This window comes from Lonchura striata, chromosome 3, assembly GCF_050655825.1.
Source record: "Lonchura striata isolate lonStrDom1 chromosome 3, ASM5065582v1, whole genome shotgun sequence".
In the NCBI taxonomy this organism is placed as follows: domain Eukaryota; kingdom Metazoa; phylum Chordata; class Aves; order Passeriformes; family Estrildidae; genus Lonchura; species Lonchura striata.
In genome coordinates, this window is record NC_140705.1 from 82,036,810 (window position 1) to 82,054,705 (window position 17,896).

The 17,896-nt window shown below is 42.0% G+C and overlaps 1 protein-coding gene across 5 annotated transcripts in view; it reads right to left on the minus strand.

Moving 5' to 3' along the window:
• The window catches only part of PRKD3 (protein kinase D3), a 43,858-nt gene extending 31,207 nt beyond the window's left edge, over window positions 1-12,651 (minus strand). Inside the window, exons 1-2 of one of the 5 annotated variants that reach the window (XM_021545453.3) lie at window positions 12,468-12,651; window positions 8,845-9,841 (exon numbers count right to left, since the gene is read on the minus strand). In XM_021545453.3, coding sequence (XP_021401128.1) covers window positions 8,845-9,135 — 291 coding nt within the window. In that variant the 5' untranslated portion in view covers window positions 9,136-9,841; window positions 12,468-12,651. Of the gene's footprint in view, window positions 1-167; window positions 6,299-8,844; window positions 9,842-11,918; window positions 11,942-12,006; window positions 12,121-12,467 lie in introns of those variants that run through there. The other 4 variants (XM_085576938.1, XM_085576937.1, XM_085576940.1 and 1 more) reach the window with 4 other exon arrangements.
• Between the last annotated feature and the right edge of the window lie 5,245 nt (window positions 12,652-17,896).

Sequence of the window (17,896 nt, forward strand, 5' to 3'; positions counted from 1 at the left end):
AGTTGGTCTTCTCTGTTTTGGTGTGTACACACTACATAATTACATGACACATAATACTGAAGAAAGCCATGCTCCAGAAAGCATCCTATCTACCTTGAACAGTCACAAAGAGAGGCAGAACTTGTACAACTTAACCCTTGCAAAAGCAAAAGACAAAGCTGACAAACCTAGACTGACACATAGGTATTCAGTCCACAGCAAGAAGAAACTGATTTATTGGGCTGATGCCAAAGCAGCCAGCTGCTTCCTCTGTCTCTCAATTCACTCTCAGGTTTCCTAAATAAAATAGCAAATATCCATGAATATTCTGAAAATTACATTTTTCCAATTGCCCGAAGATCATTTGTAATAGGAAAGAAAATGTAAAGCTTAAGATTAGCTGTGCTGCCCAAACGTGTCTCAGTATCTCTTGCAAGTATGCAAAGGACTTGACTTTATATTCTGAACATGCAAAGATACAGCCACTGGTAATTCTTCCAAGGGAACTGACATTTCTTCATAACTGAAACCTCATCATAAACTTACTTTAAGCTCTAACCCAAAATCCCACTGTGCCTTTATTGACAAGGAAACAAGATATATTTACATTATTAAAATAAGTGCTGTGAGGTTTATTCCTTGACACACTGTTAACTTCTGTTAATTGCATTATACTGCTGAAGAACTTAATTCTAACAGAAGGGATATAAAATCAACATTACAACATTATGTATCTTCCTGCAGGTACACATGACACTTTTTAAGAACAACAATATTAATTTCAGATGCCAGGAGGGACAACCCATGACTCAGGGAATCACATGAACTATTGTCTCTTCATAATTAAGTTCACAGAACCACCTACAAATCACAGATTTTAAGGGAGCCTCTAAGATATTTCACAGGTTTGAGTCTCCTTCTCTTAATAAAGATATGTCTTTCTCTTTTATTTTTTTCACTCTTTAAGACCATAACCCTGTCATGCAGCTGCCAGAACATCCCCACATATAATCCCCCACCTCAGTAACCAGAGGTCACATAATCACCTGCCAAGCAGTACTCATCTTAATTAATTGCTATTACAAAATATATTCTATGCACCATTTACCCATTCCCATATATAAATCTTGGATTTATTAAAATGTTTTAAACATACTACATTCATTTTCATTACTAAAAAGCATTAGCTGGCAAAATAAACTATAGTTACAGTTGAACATTCAAGGCCTCTTTGTGACAGCATGTGTAATCGCTAAACATTACATCCCTTAGAAAGCAGCATCAACATTAATCCAAAGTTTGAAAATAACATTATAATACCCATAATTAAGATTTTGGTTTTCAAATAAATTCCAGACAAAGGCAAAATTAATTTCTATAGAGTAGAAATATTGTGAAAAAGCAAAATCACCTATCACAGATTGTTAGAACTGTTGATATCAACATCCTCATTTGGTTCTCCATTAATTAAACTGACCTTTTAAGCTGTGTATCATTAATGCTTCTCATTGTGTCATGTACGCTTTATTGCCCAGTTCTTCTAAAACAAATATACATACACATAAAAGAAGTGACAGTAAAAGATTGTCTGGTTTTGTAACTCTAACATTTAATCTCCTTAAAAGGTATTTCTTCCACTTAAAAACTTTATCAGTGGCTTCTAGACTAAGATGCAGAATCACAAGCTCATAACTAACAAGGGAATAATCTACGTAGTATGGAGTACAAGAATTCTTTCACTAAACACAGACTCTGTATACAGTTTCTATAGTATGCACCAAGACTGCACCAGGACACATTTTTCTAGGCATTGTACATGCCTGATCTCCATTTCTGAAATAATAACTCCAAAAGCTAAAAGGATGAGAAGAGACTCAGCCTATTCATTAGCATGGAGAGCTTCAGTTGCTAGGTGGTTTTCCTGAATCCATAAGTGGGACAGGCAGCAGTCAGGAACCTCACAGCAGCTACTTTGCCTGTCCTGCTTGTGAGGTGCTTGTCTGCACATCCACAGAGCAGCACAGAGGAAAAGTGCAGGTGGGGGAAGCCCATCAACACCCTGCCCAGGACCACCCAGGCCTTTCACAGGAGCCATGAGGCCACACAAGACCCATTTCTACAAGCCAGGGGAGCACAGAGAAAGAAGGACAGGTAGGAACCCAAATAAAGAACTCCAGGAAAACATACCCTGGCCTTCACAGGACATCCTTAGACCCAGTTCCCACATGTACATTGATCAGGTAAGTCAATATTAGAACACCTTTTGGCCTGAGAAGGGTTGCACTCCAATGGTATGGTACAGATTATAAAATGCTGGGAAATTAGGATTGTACAATACCTATGGAATGTTTACAGAAGGCAACAAAGGCAAAGAAAGAGGTGATTCAGGGAGGAATAAATGTGGGAAAAAAATTGAGGGATAAGAAGATAAAAGAGGCTGATCACCTGTAAACAAGGGTTGGTCAGAACAATTGTCTGATCACGCCCTGTGCATCATCTGCACCACCCGTCCTCTATTCTCATTAAATTCAATTTATAGCTATTTTCCTGAATTATTTTCTCTCATTCTGAGCCCATGTGTGTGTAATGGCTGGGGGGAGGGGGGGCGGGGGGAGGGGAGGTTCTAAGTACCAGCAATCAGAGCAAGTGGACCCTGTAATGTCAGTGACTGGAGAGACCAGAGTAAGTGAAATCAAGAGCTTGAATATCCAGGTGTCAGCCACTGAAAAGACCAAGATCCAGCAGCTGCTACTGAAGTAGCAGATAGTGCTTGAAGCCAGCTACTAGAGCACCCATCTTTTTTTGTTGCTATTTTTTTACTGGTGGGTGAATGGGTACATGTCTGTACATCTTTTTTCCCACTACCAGACCTCCATCCTGAACCACCAGAGACTGATACAGTGTGGGACCGCTGGTGCTGTTTGTGCTCATGTGAGTGTTCACAGACAGACACACTGTTGATCTGTTCAGATCTGTGCATATACATGTATGTGTTGCACACCTGTATCCAAATGCTAGTGTCTATCAAGAATATGTGGTTAGTCTTGTTGTCTGTAGCTGCACATAAGGACAGAGCTACAGCAGCCTCCAAATTCAATCATATCTAATAAAATTTTCAAGTTAGATGAACTAATCCCGCTCTTTCCTTGCGCACTTCCCCCCAACCACCCATGTTACAGTGCGCTCGGGCTATGCTTTTCCCCATTTCCAGGGATCCCTGTGACTCTGATCAGATAAGCTTGGTCCCCTCCTTCCTGTCCTGACAGGGTTGGCAGAGAGCCAAAAGAGCCCTCCCTGTCCAGAGCCTAGATAAGCCCATAACCCTTCCTGTTTGCCCTCTTTCCCCCTCTTTTTCCCCCTGGACCTCATGGAATAAAGAAGCTGGACAACTACATCGGGGTGAGAGCCTCTTTTGAATCTTTGCCCGTCTCCTGATGTTCCTCCCCTCAAGGCCTTGTATCTCTAGGCTAGCCTAATAATTTGGGAGTGAGAGATGTAGAAGCATCACCCCCACAAAAAAAAAAAAAAAATCCCACTTACAAAAAACCAGACCCTACCAGGAAGATGCTTGCCTCCCAACTCCTTTCCACACACTCTGGCTCAGATTCCTCTCCTCTGCCCCCACTCCAGCCTCGTGCACCCAAGCCATGGAAGTGCTGGCTGGCTGCCCTCCCCATGGCCGTCTCTGATGAGCTGAAGGTGGCCCTGCAGAGCCCTGTATAAGGCACTTGGCCAGGCCTGGATGCAGGGAGCAATCAGCTCCAACCAAGCAGCTTGGCTCCTTACAGGCACGCAGCGCCCTGCTCTCTCTTCTGCTCCCCGGTCCATTCGGGAATACAGCATTCCTTGCTAGCACCTTGGCCAGAAGGCTGTGTGCAGCCTGCTGAGTAAAAATAACCTCATCGATCAACAGGGGTTTTGTTTCAAGTGGTATCTTTTAACAGAATTTTTACGCAAAGCTTAAACTATGTTCAATAGCTGAACTATATTCAAGTTGTACACTACCAAATTTTCTCTGATACTGCAGCAAAGTACAGCTTTTATAGCTTTCCTTATGCTCAGTTACATGAAGCTGTTAAGGAAGAACATTATCCAGTTCCTTCGAAGTATTAAGAGCTCATAATGTAAACTTGAGAACAAAACTCAAAGCAGAATTTTTTTAAGTCTGTTTTATTTTACGGGATTATACAGCTATTACTTTCCTGCATAAAAACCTAATGTATCTGCACAGTTACTCAGAACATATAAACTGCTAATCCCAGTATTACTAAGTTTTCTAAAAGCAAAAACATGACTGTTCCCAGTCTTAACAGTTCCAAAAGAGCATCTAGTGACAGGAAATCACTTGTGGGAAGCCTACATATGCACCAGACCGTGCCAAAATTAATCTCTGGTACAACAATATCATCAACTTATATCAAGAATATATTTAATTCCTAATACTTGGGTGGCAGTAGCACAAATAACACAACTAGTGCATCATTGCAGTTGCACTGACGAAAAATCATTGGTGTTATCTAGCATATTCATGTAAGTATTACAGTGTAGCTGTATACTTTAATTAAGAGTGCATTACATCCATCTTTTTTATCCAGAAGAACTCAACCAACACACAGCAGTCAGTACTGCTGAGTGAAACACAACTGAGGCTTCTTTCTGTTCTGGCAGTAACTGAATAATCCCTTTACTTCAAATTCCAGGAGTTACTTTACAAAGTTCTGGACTAGTCGCCAAAAATTCACACAAGGGAAAAGTGTAGGCGGATATTGTTTCAAGGTCCAATATCTCATGACCTGCCATAACTCAAAACAAATGCTTCAAACCACTGAAAGTTCATTCCAAAGCTTAATGGTCCAAAACACCATTGGAAAGTCTCTCTGTTCACTGAAGTCATCCATTCTATTATCCTGCATCCCTACCCAGCTATTCACTCCCACTCTTTAGAATCATGTGCCAAATCACATTATCACACAGATGATTAGCTTCAAACATGTTGCAGGAGATTATTCCCTCATCAGATGCCTTAGTACAGACATACTTGGACTACTGCTTGGCTAGGTTTTCCAGCATACAAACCTATTACCATTCTGGAAATGCTAACCTGCCCCCATGTAACACCTCTGTACTCTCAGTAACTCCCCCAGCTCCCACCTTCTCACTAGCATGTTTGTTTCTCATGCCTCAACTCTTGCTAAGTCTCTGCATTACTCACATGAAGAAAAGAGCTGACAAGTCAAGAAGGCAGAGCAGTAGGAGGAAAACAGATTTGAGCACATCTGAACAGAAGAGATGATCTGCATTCATTTTAGAGCCCTTCAAAAACAAACAACTGTGAACTATCACAGGCTTAACCTGGAAAAAACCCAGAACACTGGCTGCAGTTCTGTTACTTAGTTATTACACTTAAGTTGCTACTGCAAGATTTGCAGAGATCCATCTGTAATATGGATGGATTGCAAGATGATCCTTGTAATGGAATGAAAATACAGAAGTGGAATTTAATCAGCAAGACATAAGAAATACCTCTTTGATTTTGCTAAATGGTGACTTTGGGTGGGTTCAGTCAAAAAAACTGTTCTAGAAAAACTAGGTGGGAAGAGTAAGAAACAGATTGCACAGGTAAAGTATCAGTACTCAAAAAGAATGCAACAGTTAAATGATCATGAGAATTTCAGGGAAACATTCTAAGGTAGGGGAGCAATTGGTCTGTTTCAGAGCAAAACATAATAAAGCCATCATATACAGAGAAGGAGAATGCTGAGTATGACTGAAAGTGAAAACAATGAAGAACAGATCTGTGGACCAAGAAAGATAGAGAAGTTGCAGAAACATGAAAATAAAGACTCATAAATTTATTGAAAAAGTTTCAACAAATCTTGCAGGTACTGATACTACACAAGTAATAGCACAAGTAATAGCTCAAATTAAACTTTTAGCTACAGTAATTAAATGTTTTTCATTTATAGCTCTAACCAGAAAAAAATTAGGTTAACTAGAATACAGCATTTAGAGCAAGCTGTCCAACATAACTCTTCAGTTTGCAGGCAGTGGAACATGACCACGGACAAGTTTCTAGTTTTAAGTCAGTAATCCCTTTGTTCTACTTCATGTGAAGAGACAATATTCCAACACAGAACAGGATTAAGAACTGCCTCTGTAATATCTGAATATTGTGCAAGGACACACACTGTCTACCTGCTACAAGTTTTTCTGCTTCTAAACACTGTCCCTCTGTTCCAGCAGCCATATGTGTCCCGTTTATATTCCTCTTCAGACTGCCCCTGAGAACTGTACGTCTGATACTTTAATACACAGCAACCTAGATAAGGAATGAACAGAGAAGACCATGAATGTACTGGAGACCATAAGCAAGAATTTTTTTAAGCATCCCTATAAAGTCAAAAGTTTGGATTTTCTGAGGACTTCTATTAACCATTCCATTATACAACAACCCTAACACAGTAACTCCCAAACTTAACTTTATACTTGAAAAAAATTGAAGAAAAACTTAAAAAGAAAAAAACATCTCCTAATGTTTAGAACATCTGTATGAGAGCTAAGAGACACACCAAATATTTGCATTACTCATCTCACCCTCTTTGCAGACACATGTCTTTTTAGTTTCAGTTCTGCTGATGCTGCTTCTAATTACTCTTCTGCAAAACCTGAACAAGCTACACTTACACCAGGGTCTGAAGCAGGAAACACAGAAAAGAGAGCCTTAACCAATATTTTTGATACTGTAATAGAAGCCTCAAATACAGTAAGGCAGGTGGTTCAAGCTCCCAAGTAAGCAAAGAACAACTCCTCAGAGTTCTATTTTGTTCCAGATTACATAGAGGAATACAAACCTGAAACGTTACTGTTAAGTAAGGAAACATCTGTTTAACTCTAGTAAAGATAACACTCAGATAAGAAGAAAAGCTATCAATTACTATTCCAAGTAAAAAAAAAGTATTTCTCCTTATTCATTAATGAAAAGCAACAGTAAGTAGAAACTGTTAAGTACAGAACTATCAAAACAACAAACCACACAGTATCCTGCAGTCAAGACAAGATAGTTTAAGCAGGCTGTGGAATACCAGAGGAAAGAGAAGCTTTAACACTGTTGAATCTCAACAGCATATCCAGCAGCTTCAAAGCTTTTAACTGGAAAAAAACAGCAACCATTTGGAGGACTACCGACAAGAACACAGTTCACAATTTTCACATTAGGTATCCACTAATCCTAGAACATTCAACAGTCTTGCAACAGTCACCAGATGTAAGAAAAAAAAAAAGTCAAGGCAGGACATACTGCTGTCAAATCGAGCGTACAGGAGAATACTGCCACTCATGCACTAGCTGCAAAACTACTTAGGAAAGATGAATCCACCACCATGAGGCTGTTTCCTGATCAGCTTGCTGCCTGCAATTTGTTTCCACTGAGCAGTCACTTTCTGTTAGCGTCAGCTGCAGGAGAGCAGAAACTGCAGCAAAGCCAGACAAAAAGGAAAACTGATCATGAAATCCTCATCAGTTTTGCAGTAGATTAGACTTAGCATGTAAGAACTTTGAGCTATAAGAAGAACCTCATGTTAAACTTTTAGCTGAGCCTGCCAAAAAAACAGAAAATAAAAAAGAAAAATAAGCGTGAATGTACTTGTTTTCATCTTTCTTTGAAACACAAGACAGGAAATATGCAGATGTAAAGGGAGGGAGCTGATATAGAAAGAAAAAGCAGCCCCTAAAATGGCTGTGTAAAGGTACACCTAACATGAAAAAGAAAAAAGTTGACCCAAATAACTCATCTCTTCAGAAAGGAACTAACATGCTGAATTATATTTTGGAAGTTATTAAGAAATTGGCTTGTTTGACAACTAATTTGTAAAAATATAAAAGGTATGAAAAATCCTATATGAAAAATATGAAGTTATGAGATGGGGAAAAAAGATACACAAACACATGCAAATAACATATAATGCACTTATGTTTTTCTCAGGCTATTAGGTGAAAAATAATTATATAATAAAACTAACCAATGATAAATATCACAATTATTGCAACAATGAAAGATATGAAGGTAATTTCTTGACCTTGATGGAAAATAGCAATTATTTCTTTATGAAATACTGTTAACTTCTTTCAGACTGCGTCCTGGGATCTAACCTTCCTAACCTAAAGATAAAAATTGAACGCAAAACCAGCATGATCAGTGTTACTTCCTTCCTAGATAGACAGCATTTCAACAGGGTAGCCAAGACACCATGGAGAAGTGTGCAAAGGTTCTTTTACTTCTCAGTCAACCCTCTCCTAACAGAAACTACATGACATATAGGAGTAACACATGTATTCAGTATACAGAAAAACAGTACTAGGACATTATTAGCTCTTTGGTGGGATCTTTAGTTATTAACTAGAAACAAAAAGAACAGCTAGTATCAAGTCTGTGGCCTTGCAATGCATGTCTGTAGCCACAAATGGTCCTGTCACTGTGGCTGGCTATAAAGATCCAAGAATATAGAAATATAGTAGAATATAGAATATAGTAGAAAGCATGATCTAGTAAAAACCTAAAGTATCAGTGGCAATTGCTGAAAGGATAAAACTGCCCATATTGTAAAAAGTTTTCCTTGGAGGCAATTTAGAACTACATCCTCTTTTACTATATTTCACAAGGGAGAAAGTAAGAGGAGGGTTTACTCCTTTTGAATTAAAAGGTTCTCCCTTGAGAATTACTGAAATTTCTTTGTGGATAATTGCAAATACCCAACATAGATCCTTGTCACTATACCAAACTCTTGACATATCTCAGTTGCTATTACTAAACAGCCCGTTAGCAAACAACTGCTGCCATCAGCAGAACACAGTAGCATTATACTATACCTTCTGGTAAACTATTGAGTACACGAGGTCTTTAACAGCAGAGAGGGACAGGTCCTGAGCTTCAATGGTGACAGTCTCTCGAGTGAGACCAATCTGCAGAAGGAAGGAGATCCCATGCATAGAGCCTCGGGAGTTGGTGAGGCTCTGGGTACTGAAACTGCCATTGGAGAGTCGACTGGAGAGCCCCGACTGGGGACTTGAAGACAAAGTTGGGGTCTGTGGTGCAGCAGCATGACACGTAGGTGGGGAAAACTTCTGTAAGGATGGGGGAGAAGAGTCGTTTGCTGACATCTGACTTGCTTTACTCTGCAGAGATCTCCCTAGTAGTCAAATTCTAAGTGAAAACAAGGATAATGTAAGTTTCCCTTTCTTAGTTCAGTAAAATGCTCCTGACCAGTAAAACTTAAATTTCCCTTTCATTCGATGCAAGCCAAAGAGTAAAATAATTACAGCCGCAAGTTACTTTAAATTAAAGGTTCTCTTTCTGCAGTTACAATCAGCTGATCAAAAGTAGATTGCCAGTCCTTTAGCACCACGTCCAGACACAGAGGCTTACAAAAAGGCCTCACAGAAACACATCAGCTCTGCTGTTTTATACTTGTCCTTCATTTTTTATTACAAAACAAAAGCTGGAGAAACAGATGGAAATAGATGTTGGTAATTCATTAAAAGTATCCTTGTTCACCTAGTTACACAGATCATATCTCAAATGAAAACTCATCTTCACACAGATAGCCTTTCACAATGAAAGTAAGTGTATCCTTCAGCAACAACAGAAGTCCATGAATGTGATGAATCTATTCCTCTTTCAGAAAGTCTTCTCCGAATTCACAGGACATGTTGAACTTGAAGATCAATGAAGATACCCAATTTCATTTTTATAAAGTATTTTAACTCATGAAATGGAGAAGCAAAATGTCTGAAGACACAATCATATTAAATGTAATCTCTAGCATCACCCAGATAATCTCCAGCGTTTTGAAACATTGTACTCTGCCTGTAGGGGAAAAGATAAAGTTGTTATTTCACATGAAAGGCATGAAGTCACATACCCATGTCACAACCACTCTGCTTTTATGCAGCAGGATACCAATTCCTTTTACTCAAATGTGTTACATTAGGAGCATTTTGTACTTGCTAATTAGACTTAACTGCTTTCCCACTGTATGATACACAAAAAAGAATACAGATCTAGCATTGACCAATATGCTACCACAACTTCTAACTAACGACAGATTAGCAGAGCAAAGCCCTTGGCACTTAAGAGGAAAACAACAAAAAAGGTAGGGGAGCAGTAGAACACAGCTCTGCTCTGTACATCTATATTGAGAAGCTGGTGGATAGGGAAGGAAATTAATTAAATGCATAGAAATGTCAAAAAAAAAAAAAATACAAGATAAAAACTCAAACTCTGTGTGGCAGCATGTACTCAGGGTATCATTTTAATATGGTTATTAAAGAAAACTGAAGAATTACTTGTACAAACTCTAACTACAGAAAGACATGCAGAGCCTGCAAGTGAGCATTGGTTGGTTCTTTTGGGGAAAAAAATAATTTAATAATACACGTCTGATTAAAAAATCAAGTCTGCTACAACCTTTGAAAATAAATCATTTAATGAGCTTGAGATACTTGTTACAAGATGCAATGCTACTTGATTCAATATTTAAAGCATTTCATGAGCAGCTGAAATGTTTGAAAAGAATAATTTCAAGATTCCCCATGCAACTTCTGCCACAGGAAAAGTTTTCAATGGATGCAAAAGTGGTCCAAATACATAGATACTACATATTGCTAACAGTTTTAGAGGAACATTGATCCATACAGGATACCAAAATCAGTAAGCTCACACATTTTTTCCCTCCCTTATGTAAAAAACAAAATCAAAACAAACAAGCAACAATCTCAGAAAGTGTATTACTCTAGCAATGAAATTTCAGAAGAGAAATGCCACATCTTATTGCACATAGTAGACACCGTCCATCCCAGAAATAAGACTAAAAATTGCTAAAACAGTCCAATTAATACACTATGCACTCCTGGTATTTACCAGTGTAATAGCTCAAAACCCCACTGTCATTGCATTCTGAAAGGTAGATAAGGAAAGAGAGATACATAGTTTGCGGTACTGGAAGGAAAAAAAGCTCTTGGTACTGTGACAAAAATTCCGAACAGAGGCTCTGTAGGAGAGAACAAATTGATACATCTGGATTTTCAGCAGAGTTATCTAGCAACTCTTGCCTTCAAATACAGAAGACTTGCTGGACATGTAGCAACGACATCTGAAAACACACTTCAGTCTTAAAGAACAGGCTAAACACAACAGACATGAAAGCCATAAATAGGAAGAGTAAGGACAGCAACAGTAACATTTAAGGACGTTTCTCAAGAAAGCAGCTTCACACTGCCTTCGAGTTTGCTTGATGACTTGTTCTTGTATTCTACATACTGCTTTCTTCTCCACCTCTCACAGAACCAGAGACAGCAAATATGAAGCCCTAGGGGTGGATTTGAATTACAAAAAACGATGCCTAACCAACATAATAGAGAACAGAAAAGCCTTATGATGTGAAAGAATTAATGAGTCTTCTAGGCAAGTTTAATTTAGACGGTGAAAATCCCCTGTGGAAGCTCACCTACAACTGGTTAATTAGAACATTAATTATATTTATCAAAGGCATGATGCATTTGCATTGACAAAACCTTTTGATACCATGTGTATTTGCATACTAGCCTTTGAAGAAGTTTATTTTTGTTACTTGGTAGGAAAAAATTGAAAGAATGGCTTTTCCTTTCTATGAAAGGAAAGCCATAGAAACTGTTCACTTTGTAGTGAGAATAGAGTTCTTCCAAACATCAAATCAAATAAGCGTATGCTGAAACTGACATGCAGTCTACAACTCTGCATTTTTATTTGTGCAAAGAAAACCCGGTACCTCAAAAATAAGAGAGGAACAGGGGCAATGAAGGAGTCCCTCTGCCTCCTCTCCCCGCAGCCCAGCTCGCAGCCTGCGCTGTCCCTCCCGTTTCCGCTCCCCCCAAATCCAGCGTTTCCCGGGCAGCTTCTCCTGCACCTGGCCCTGAGCGCGCCCTTCCGTCCCCATGCGAGGCGAGACGCGGACGTCCAGCCCCGCTCCAGGCGTCTCCACTGGCAGTTCTTACCCCCGCAGGGACCGTTCCCACGGGGAGGACGGCAACTCCCCGCACGGACGGCGGGCGGGACCGGCGGGGGTCCTGCCTGCCGCGGGCCACGCAGCCCCGGCCGGGCTGGCGCTGGCAGCCGCCCGTCCCTCCCCGGTTTAAATCCCCGCTGTGCGACCGCCCCCGCGGCACCATCTCCGGAGATGATGTGGCCTCGGCCCGTCACCCCCACCCCAGGGCGGAGCTGCCGCCGCGGCGCTGTCCCCCCCGCGGGGGCCGGCGGGCGCTGCCCCGGGCACGGCCCGTGCCGGGCTCGGCGGCCGCTCCCGCCGCCGCGGCAGGAACTTTTCCAGTCCGCCCCCGCCCTTCCCCGGCGCGGTGGCGGCGGCGGCCCCGACCCTCGTACCCACACACCGCGACTCCGCGGCGGTTCCCGCCCACAGCGTTGGCGGCGGCGGCGCCCCCGGTCCCGCCGCGCTCACCTGCGGCACCGCTGCCCCGGGCCGGAGCGGACACTCGCGCATCTCCAGCCCCGCGGCTCCCCACACACACCGGAGCCGCCCGGGACGGGACAGGGCTGCGCCGCGTGGGCTGCCGGGAGCTGTAGTCCCGCGACCGCGTTCTGCCGCGGGCCGCCCCGCCTGCGCGAACCACGCGCCCCGACGTGCTCCGCGCGGGCGCGGGGCACAGCGCGCGCGGCGGCGCAAGCGCAGAGTTCCCTGAAAGAGTTTCCGTTAGTTTTCCTCGGCCGTGGCGGTGCTGCCCCGAGCCGCTACCGCGGCACGGCACGGACGGAACGGCACGGACGGCACGGCCCGGCACGGCATTGCCCCGGCTGCGGGGCCCTACGCTCCGAGCTGCAGCTGCCGCCCCGCCGCCGCCCCGGGCTCGCCTCGCCGCTCCAGCTGTGCCCAAGCCCGGTCCGCCCCAGCTCGCAGCCGCCGGCTCGGGCAGCCCCGCACTGACCGCCGTACCTCGCGGTACCGCGGCTCCTTCCCCCGCTCCGCCCGGCCGGGCAGCCGCAGCCCGTGTCGCCCTCCGTGCCGCTCCCCGCTCACCTTGCCGGGCCGGGGCGGCGCAGCCCCACGGGGATGTCCCCTGGGCCGGGCAGGCCCTCCATCGCTGCGCAAGAAATACTTGACCTAGTGTGTCACGGCATCGCCCTGGTCTTTTCCGTGGCCGCGCCGACCCGGGAGCTGGAAGTGGCTCTCAGCGTCTCCCGCTAGCCCCCACGGATGTGCGTGCAAGAACGCGGAGTTCTCCAAGCCCTTTTCACTGTCCGTCTCCTGCTGCGTTTCAGCCCTCCCTTCTAATGCTCTGATTCACCCAAATCCCATTTTCTGCCCTGCGTTAATGATGCCACTCTTGGCATCGGCAGCAAATTTCTGTACGCAAGATACTTGGGAAAAACAGTGAGCCGAAGTACCGAATAAAAGTGGTGCAAGGCAAAACTGCCTCTGTGACCTCGCTTCAGCCCAACAGCTCCCTGTTGTGAAGCAACCTGTAATCCTCTTGAATTCGGATTCAACTTCTGTGTACGAGTATTAAAATAATATCCAATACCATAGGGAGTTACCGACGTTTGAGTTATATACCAGAACAAAAATCCCTTGAAAAGGCAAACTGTCAAATTCAAAGGCTTCTAATCCTCAACTCAGCAAGACACGGATGGAGAAGCAGATTAGTGCCTTGTCGTTTATAGCTCTGTTTGTAACGTACGTTTCTCATTTCCTTCACCTTGCGCTCCTGAGGTCTGGCCCTAAACCCACTGAAGCTGAGGGGAGCCTTTCCTCTTTCTGCACCCTATTTTGCATCAGACCTTTACACAGTGCAGCTGATAGAGAGCATAACCAGTTCTCTGCTCTGACTGGCACCATTTTATTTGATAAATAATATGCCTGCAGATTCTTGTCAAAATCTGGAAGTACTTTAAACTAAAAACATAGCAGTTAATGGTTGATTCTACTTTTAACTGGTTTTGAATGCCAAAAACCACCCTGGGACTTTTTAATGAAGGCTATTCCATGAATAGAGGATGTTCTTGCCAAAGTTCTGCACCAGATAGCTGAGCAATCTTCGTTTCCTTTTTCCTCTAAAGTGGGACTCCCACACGCCACCACTGTAAACACAGAGCTTGCCTCCATAAACATGATTTCTGATGCTTAGCACAGCGAGGAGTCACACTCTGCTGTATTTAAAGTGCAGCAAGCTTCTCACATTTTGAGTAGCAGCCCTAAAAAAAGCTGTTTATGGACAACACCAGATGGATATTGGGTATTACCACAGTCACTGAGCAACGATTATATTTATTTGTAAAGAAGCTCAGCTTTATACCATCCAATAGCGTTGATGCCATTTAATTTGCTGTCTAAGCTGTAATAGCTGCTTTTTCATAAATCAGAAGATGGATTAGTTAAATCAATTTATAACAGAACACAGGACAGCATCAGCCAAAATAAATAAAACCAAAATGCTTTAAGTACTTCCTTGGTGTTATTTTCTATTAAACAAATGCAGCTGAAGCATCCAAACCCTGTTCTGTTGTAAAGATGTGTAAAACACATCTGAAAGCAGCTCTATATTCAGTATCTGTGTGTGGAGAAGCACACCCATCTGTGCACATGCACAGCTGACTCTGTGATTGCAGCATCATGACAGCATTAGCCCTAGCTGCAGTAATTGACAGGGCAAGCATTCTGGTTTGTTATTTTAATGACTACCATAATTAGTGATTTCCTGTGGATTTCATCAGTGCTCTTAATTTTTTTTTTTTCTGAGCCCACATCATTCCCTCAGATGGTCAGCTTGCTTTCATAGTTCAGCTTTCCCTGCTGAAGCCAGCTGCACTTTACAAATCACTCTCTCTTACATCTATAAGATACTAGGAAATGGGTAATGTTCATTGTATTTATTTGCTTTTAGAAATAAAAAGCTGGTTTTCTGTATGGACCACAAGGGCTATATAAACAAACTGCATTTGTAACAGTTTTGTAACTCTAAAAATGAATCAAGTTTTTTCCAGTTTGAAAATAATACCTCCAGTATTTGGATAGTTCATATCTGAAAATGGATACATCATGTATTCATTTCTACTCACCAATATAATGCTTTGAATATTTTCAAATTCAAGGCAACATCTTGGGAGAGTTTTCTGGTGCATTTGCCTGAGAAATTCCATAAACACATGCTGCCATGATTATTTTTCACTGCTTTTGACCATGGTGTTGCATAGCAAAGGCCTTCATTTAGGATTGGCAAGATCTGCAACAAATGTCTGCAAAAAGAGGAAGTAATATCTCTATAGACAAAATATAGAAATTATTTTTCTTTTTTTTTTCTTTTTTCTATTCATTGTCTCTTTTCTCTCTCACTCTCTCAACTCAACCTCTCCATAAGGGAACTGAAAAAAAAAGTTATGAGTTCAGGTTTGGTTTGGATAAAATCCTGAAATGTGGGTATGTCTATGAATTACCTCATTGTCTTGGTTTGAGCCCTTAGCTGAACTTTGTCCCAAAATCTGCCTCCCAACAAACCAGTGAAAAATTTAGTATAGACTTAAAAAACATAGAATCAAAATTTACCTTGGTATAAACATACATTTTTTGACACTTTTTTTTTATTAAACAAAATGCATATTCATATTTTAAATTCTAGGTAATTGAGTTTTGGAATTCATTTAGACACACACACACACAGCTTAAGGAATTACTTCTTAGATCTGCTAGATGGGTAGCTTAATTCATATCATATATATCATTCTACTGCGTTGGCTCCAAAATGAAGTTATTTACCTAAATAAATGTTTAGGGTAAACCTAAGACATTTCACACTTTCCACTTATTAAAGCTTTGTCTGCGAAGGCATCAGCCCATGGAAACAGAGTCTCTTTAACCTGAATCACCAAGTAGGTTGCTTTCAATGCCTGATAAAGGCTACTCCAAACCCCATGGAGACAAGCAGTGGATGACTTAAGCCCACAAAATGCACATGAGCACCAGGCACCTGCAGGTCCCTGTGCTCCTCCATGAGCATCAGCCCCACCATCCTTTCCCTCTGGGCTGGAAGAGCTGCCCATGGATTTCAGAGTCTGCAGCAGCCCAGGCTGCTGAGCACTGGAAATCTCAGACTTTCTGCTGCCCAACTGCTGTTGGCAAATCAGCCGTAGCTGAGGCTCAAAATTATAGAACCATAGAGTGGCTTGGGTTGCAAGGGACCTTAAAGACCATCCTGTTTCAACCCCCCTGCTGTGGACAGGGACACTTTCCACTAGACTGGGTTGCTTGGAGCCCCATCCAGCCTTTTGGATTGGAAATGACTTTGTATTACGTGGATTCAAACCGCAGCAAACCATGCTTCCTCTGCTCTCTTTGCCACTGACCTGCCAGTCGGGAGAGCCAAGCATTAAAACTGTATTTGTAATGGTGGAAGGTGCAGGAGCTCCCCCCCGGGAGAAAATTGGCGTGCATTAAACCCGCATTAAACCCACATTAAACTTGCATTAGACCCGCAGTGCCAAACAGTGCATTTCTCCAGAGAATTTCTGCATTTCTCCATAGAATTTCTCCAGAAAATGCATTTCTGCATTTCTCCAGAGCTGATAGCCAAGGCAATGACGGAGCCCGCGGCCTTAGCTTCCCTGGAGTTGTTTGGCTTAAATGATGACACGTTGGAGGGTCAGCAGAAGGAAGAGGCTTTGACAGAGGTGTCTGCATCCACTGCCCATCGGGACTTCAATAGATGGCACTGTCACACCAGCTGTCACTTCCTGGGCACAGGAACTGACGATGTACAGCTCATACTGCCACAGATTGCCTATGCTTTTCTTCAAATAAACTACCCTTTTTTTCCCCCTCTAGATGACACCTGATCACATCTATTTGATTTTTCAGAGTAATAATCCAACTATTTAAAATGTATGTAATAGAACAGCTGACCACAGAAATTTGTTGACACATTTTCTATTAGGTGCTATGGCACAGGACTAAACAACACATTTTTCCTTTATAAATCCCTGGAAAAGCAAAATGTCCATCACTTCTGATTATTTTTTTAAAACATATTTGCATATTTAAAATAGTTATGTAGTTCTGTTTTCAGCTGTGAAACGTTCTGATTTCTGTTACATTGATTCTTTTGTGTTTTTGTTGTTGTTTTGTTGTTCTGTAGACACAGAACTTTATGGGGTGGTTATGAGAGGGGACATCTCCACTCCAAATTTTGAAAGTAATGGCCTTAAAAAATCCTGTTTGATCTCTCTATACATCTGGTCCAGCACTTACATTTTTATGTGTGTTTCCCATGTAGGTGATATTAACACTGCCTTAATCTGACTTTACACTTGCCAAATTTGTAATCTATCAAATAATTGTAACCCTCAAAGCAACCACAATCCCTTAGGAAAAAGCAGTGTTAGCTAGTCCTGAGTCATATTCTTGTCAGATTTCTCCTGTAGCTATAGTATTTATTTTCTTTTCTGCTAAATTGTATGAGAATCCTGGCACATCACCCAGAAATTCTGTCCAGCATCTGGATTGTATAGTCAACCACAGGAAATCTCATGGAGGGGCAACAGATTTTTGTTCTGTCATGTAGTTCTGCTGGGATCACCATCATCTTGGTAGTGGGATTTAGACTAATTGCCCATGACTAGATCTCTGACATGCGGGGCATTTTGTCTAAAAATCTGTCAACCATGCTGATTCATCTTGGGAATCAAAAGATTGCTCATTTCTTTCTGTTAACCAGTGATTTGGCTGTGAATTTGGAACAATTTCCTAACAGAGAACTGTGTGGACTTTCATGACTGAAAAAAAAAAAGAAAAAAAAAAAGGCACCAATTTAAATTAACTCTTTGTTTTCCCATATATGAAAAAAAATGGACACAGCCACATTCTGAGTATCAGCTAGAAGG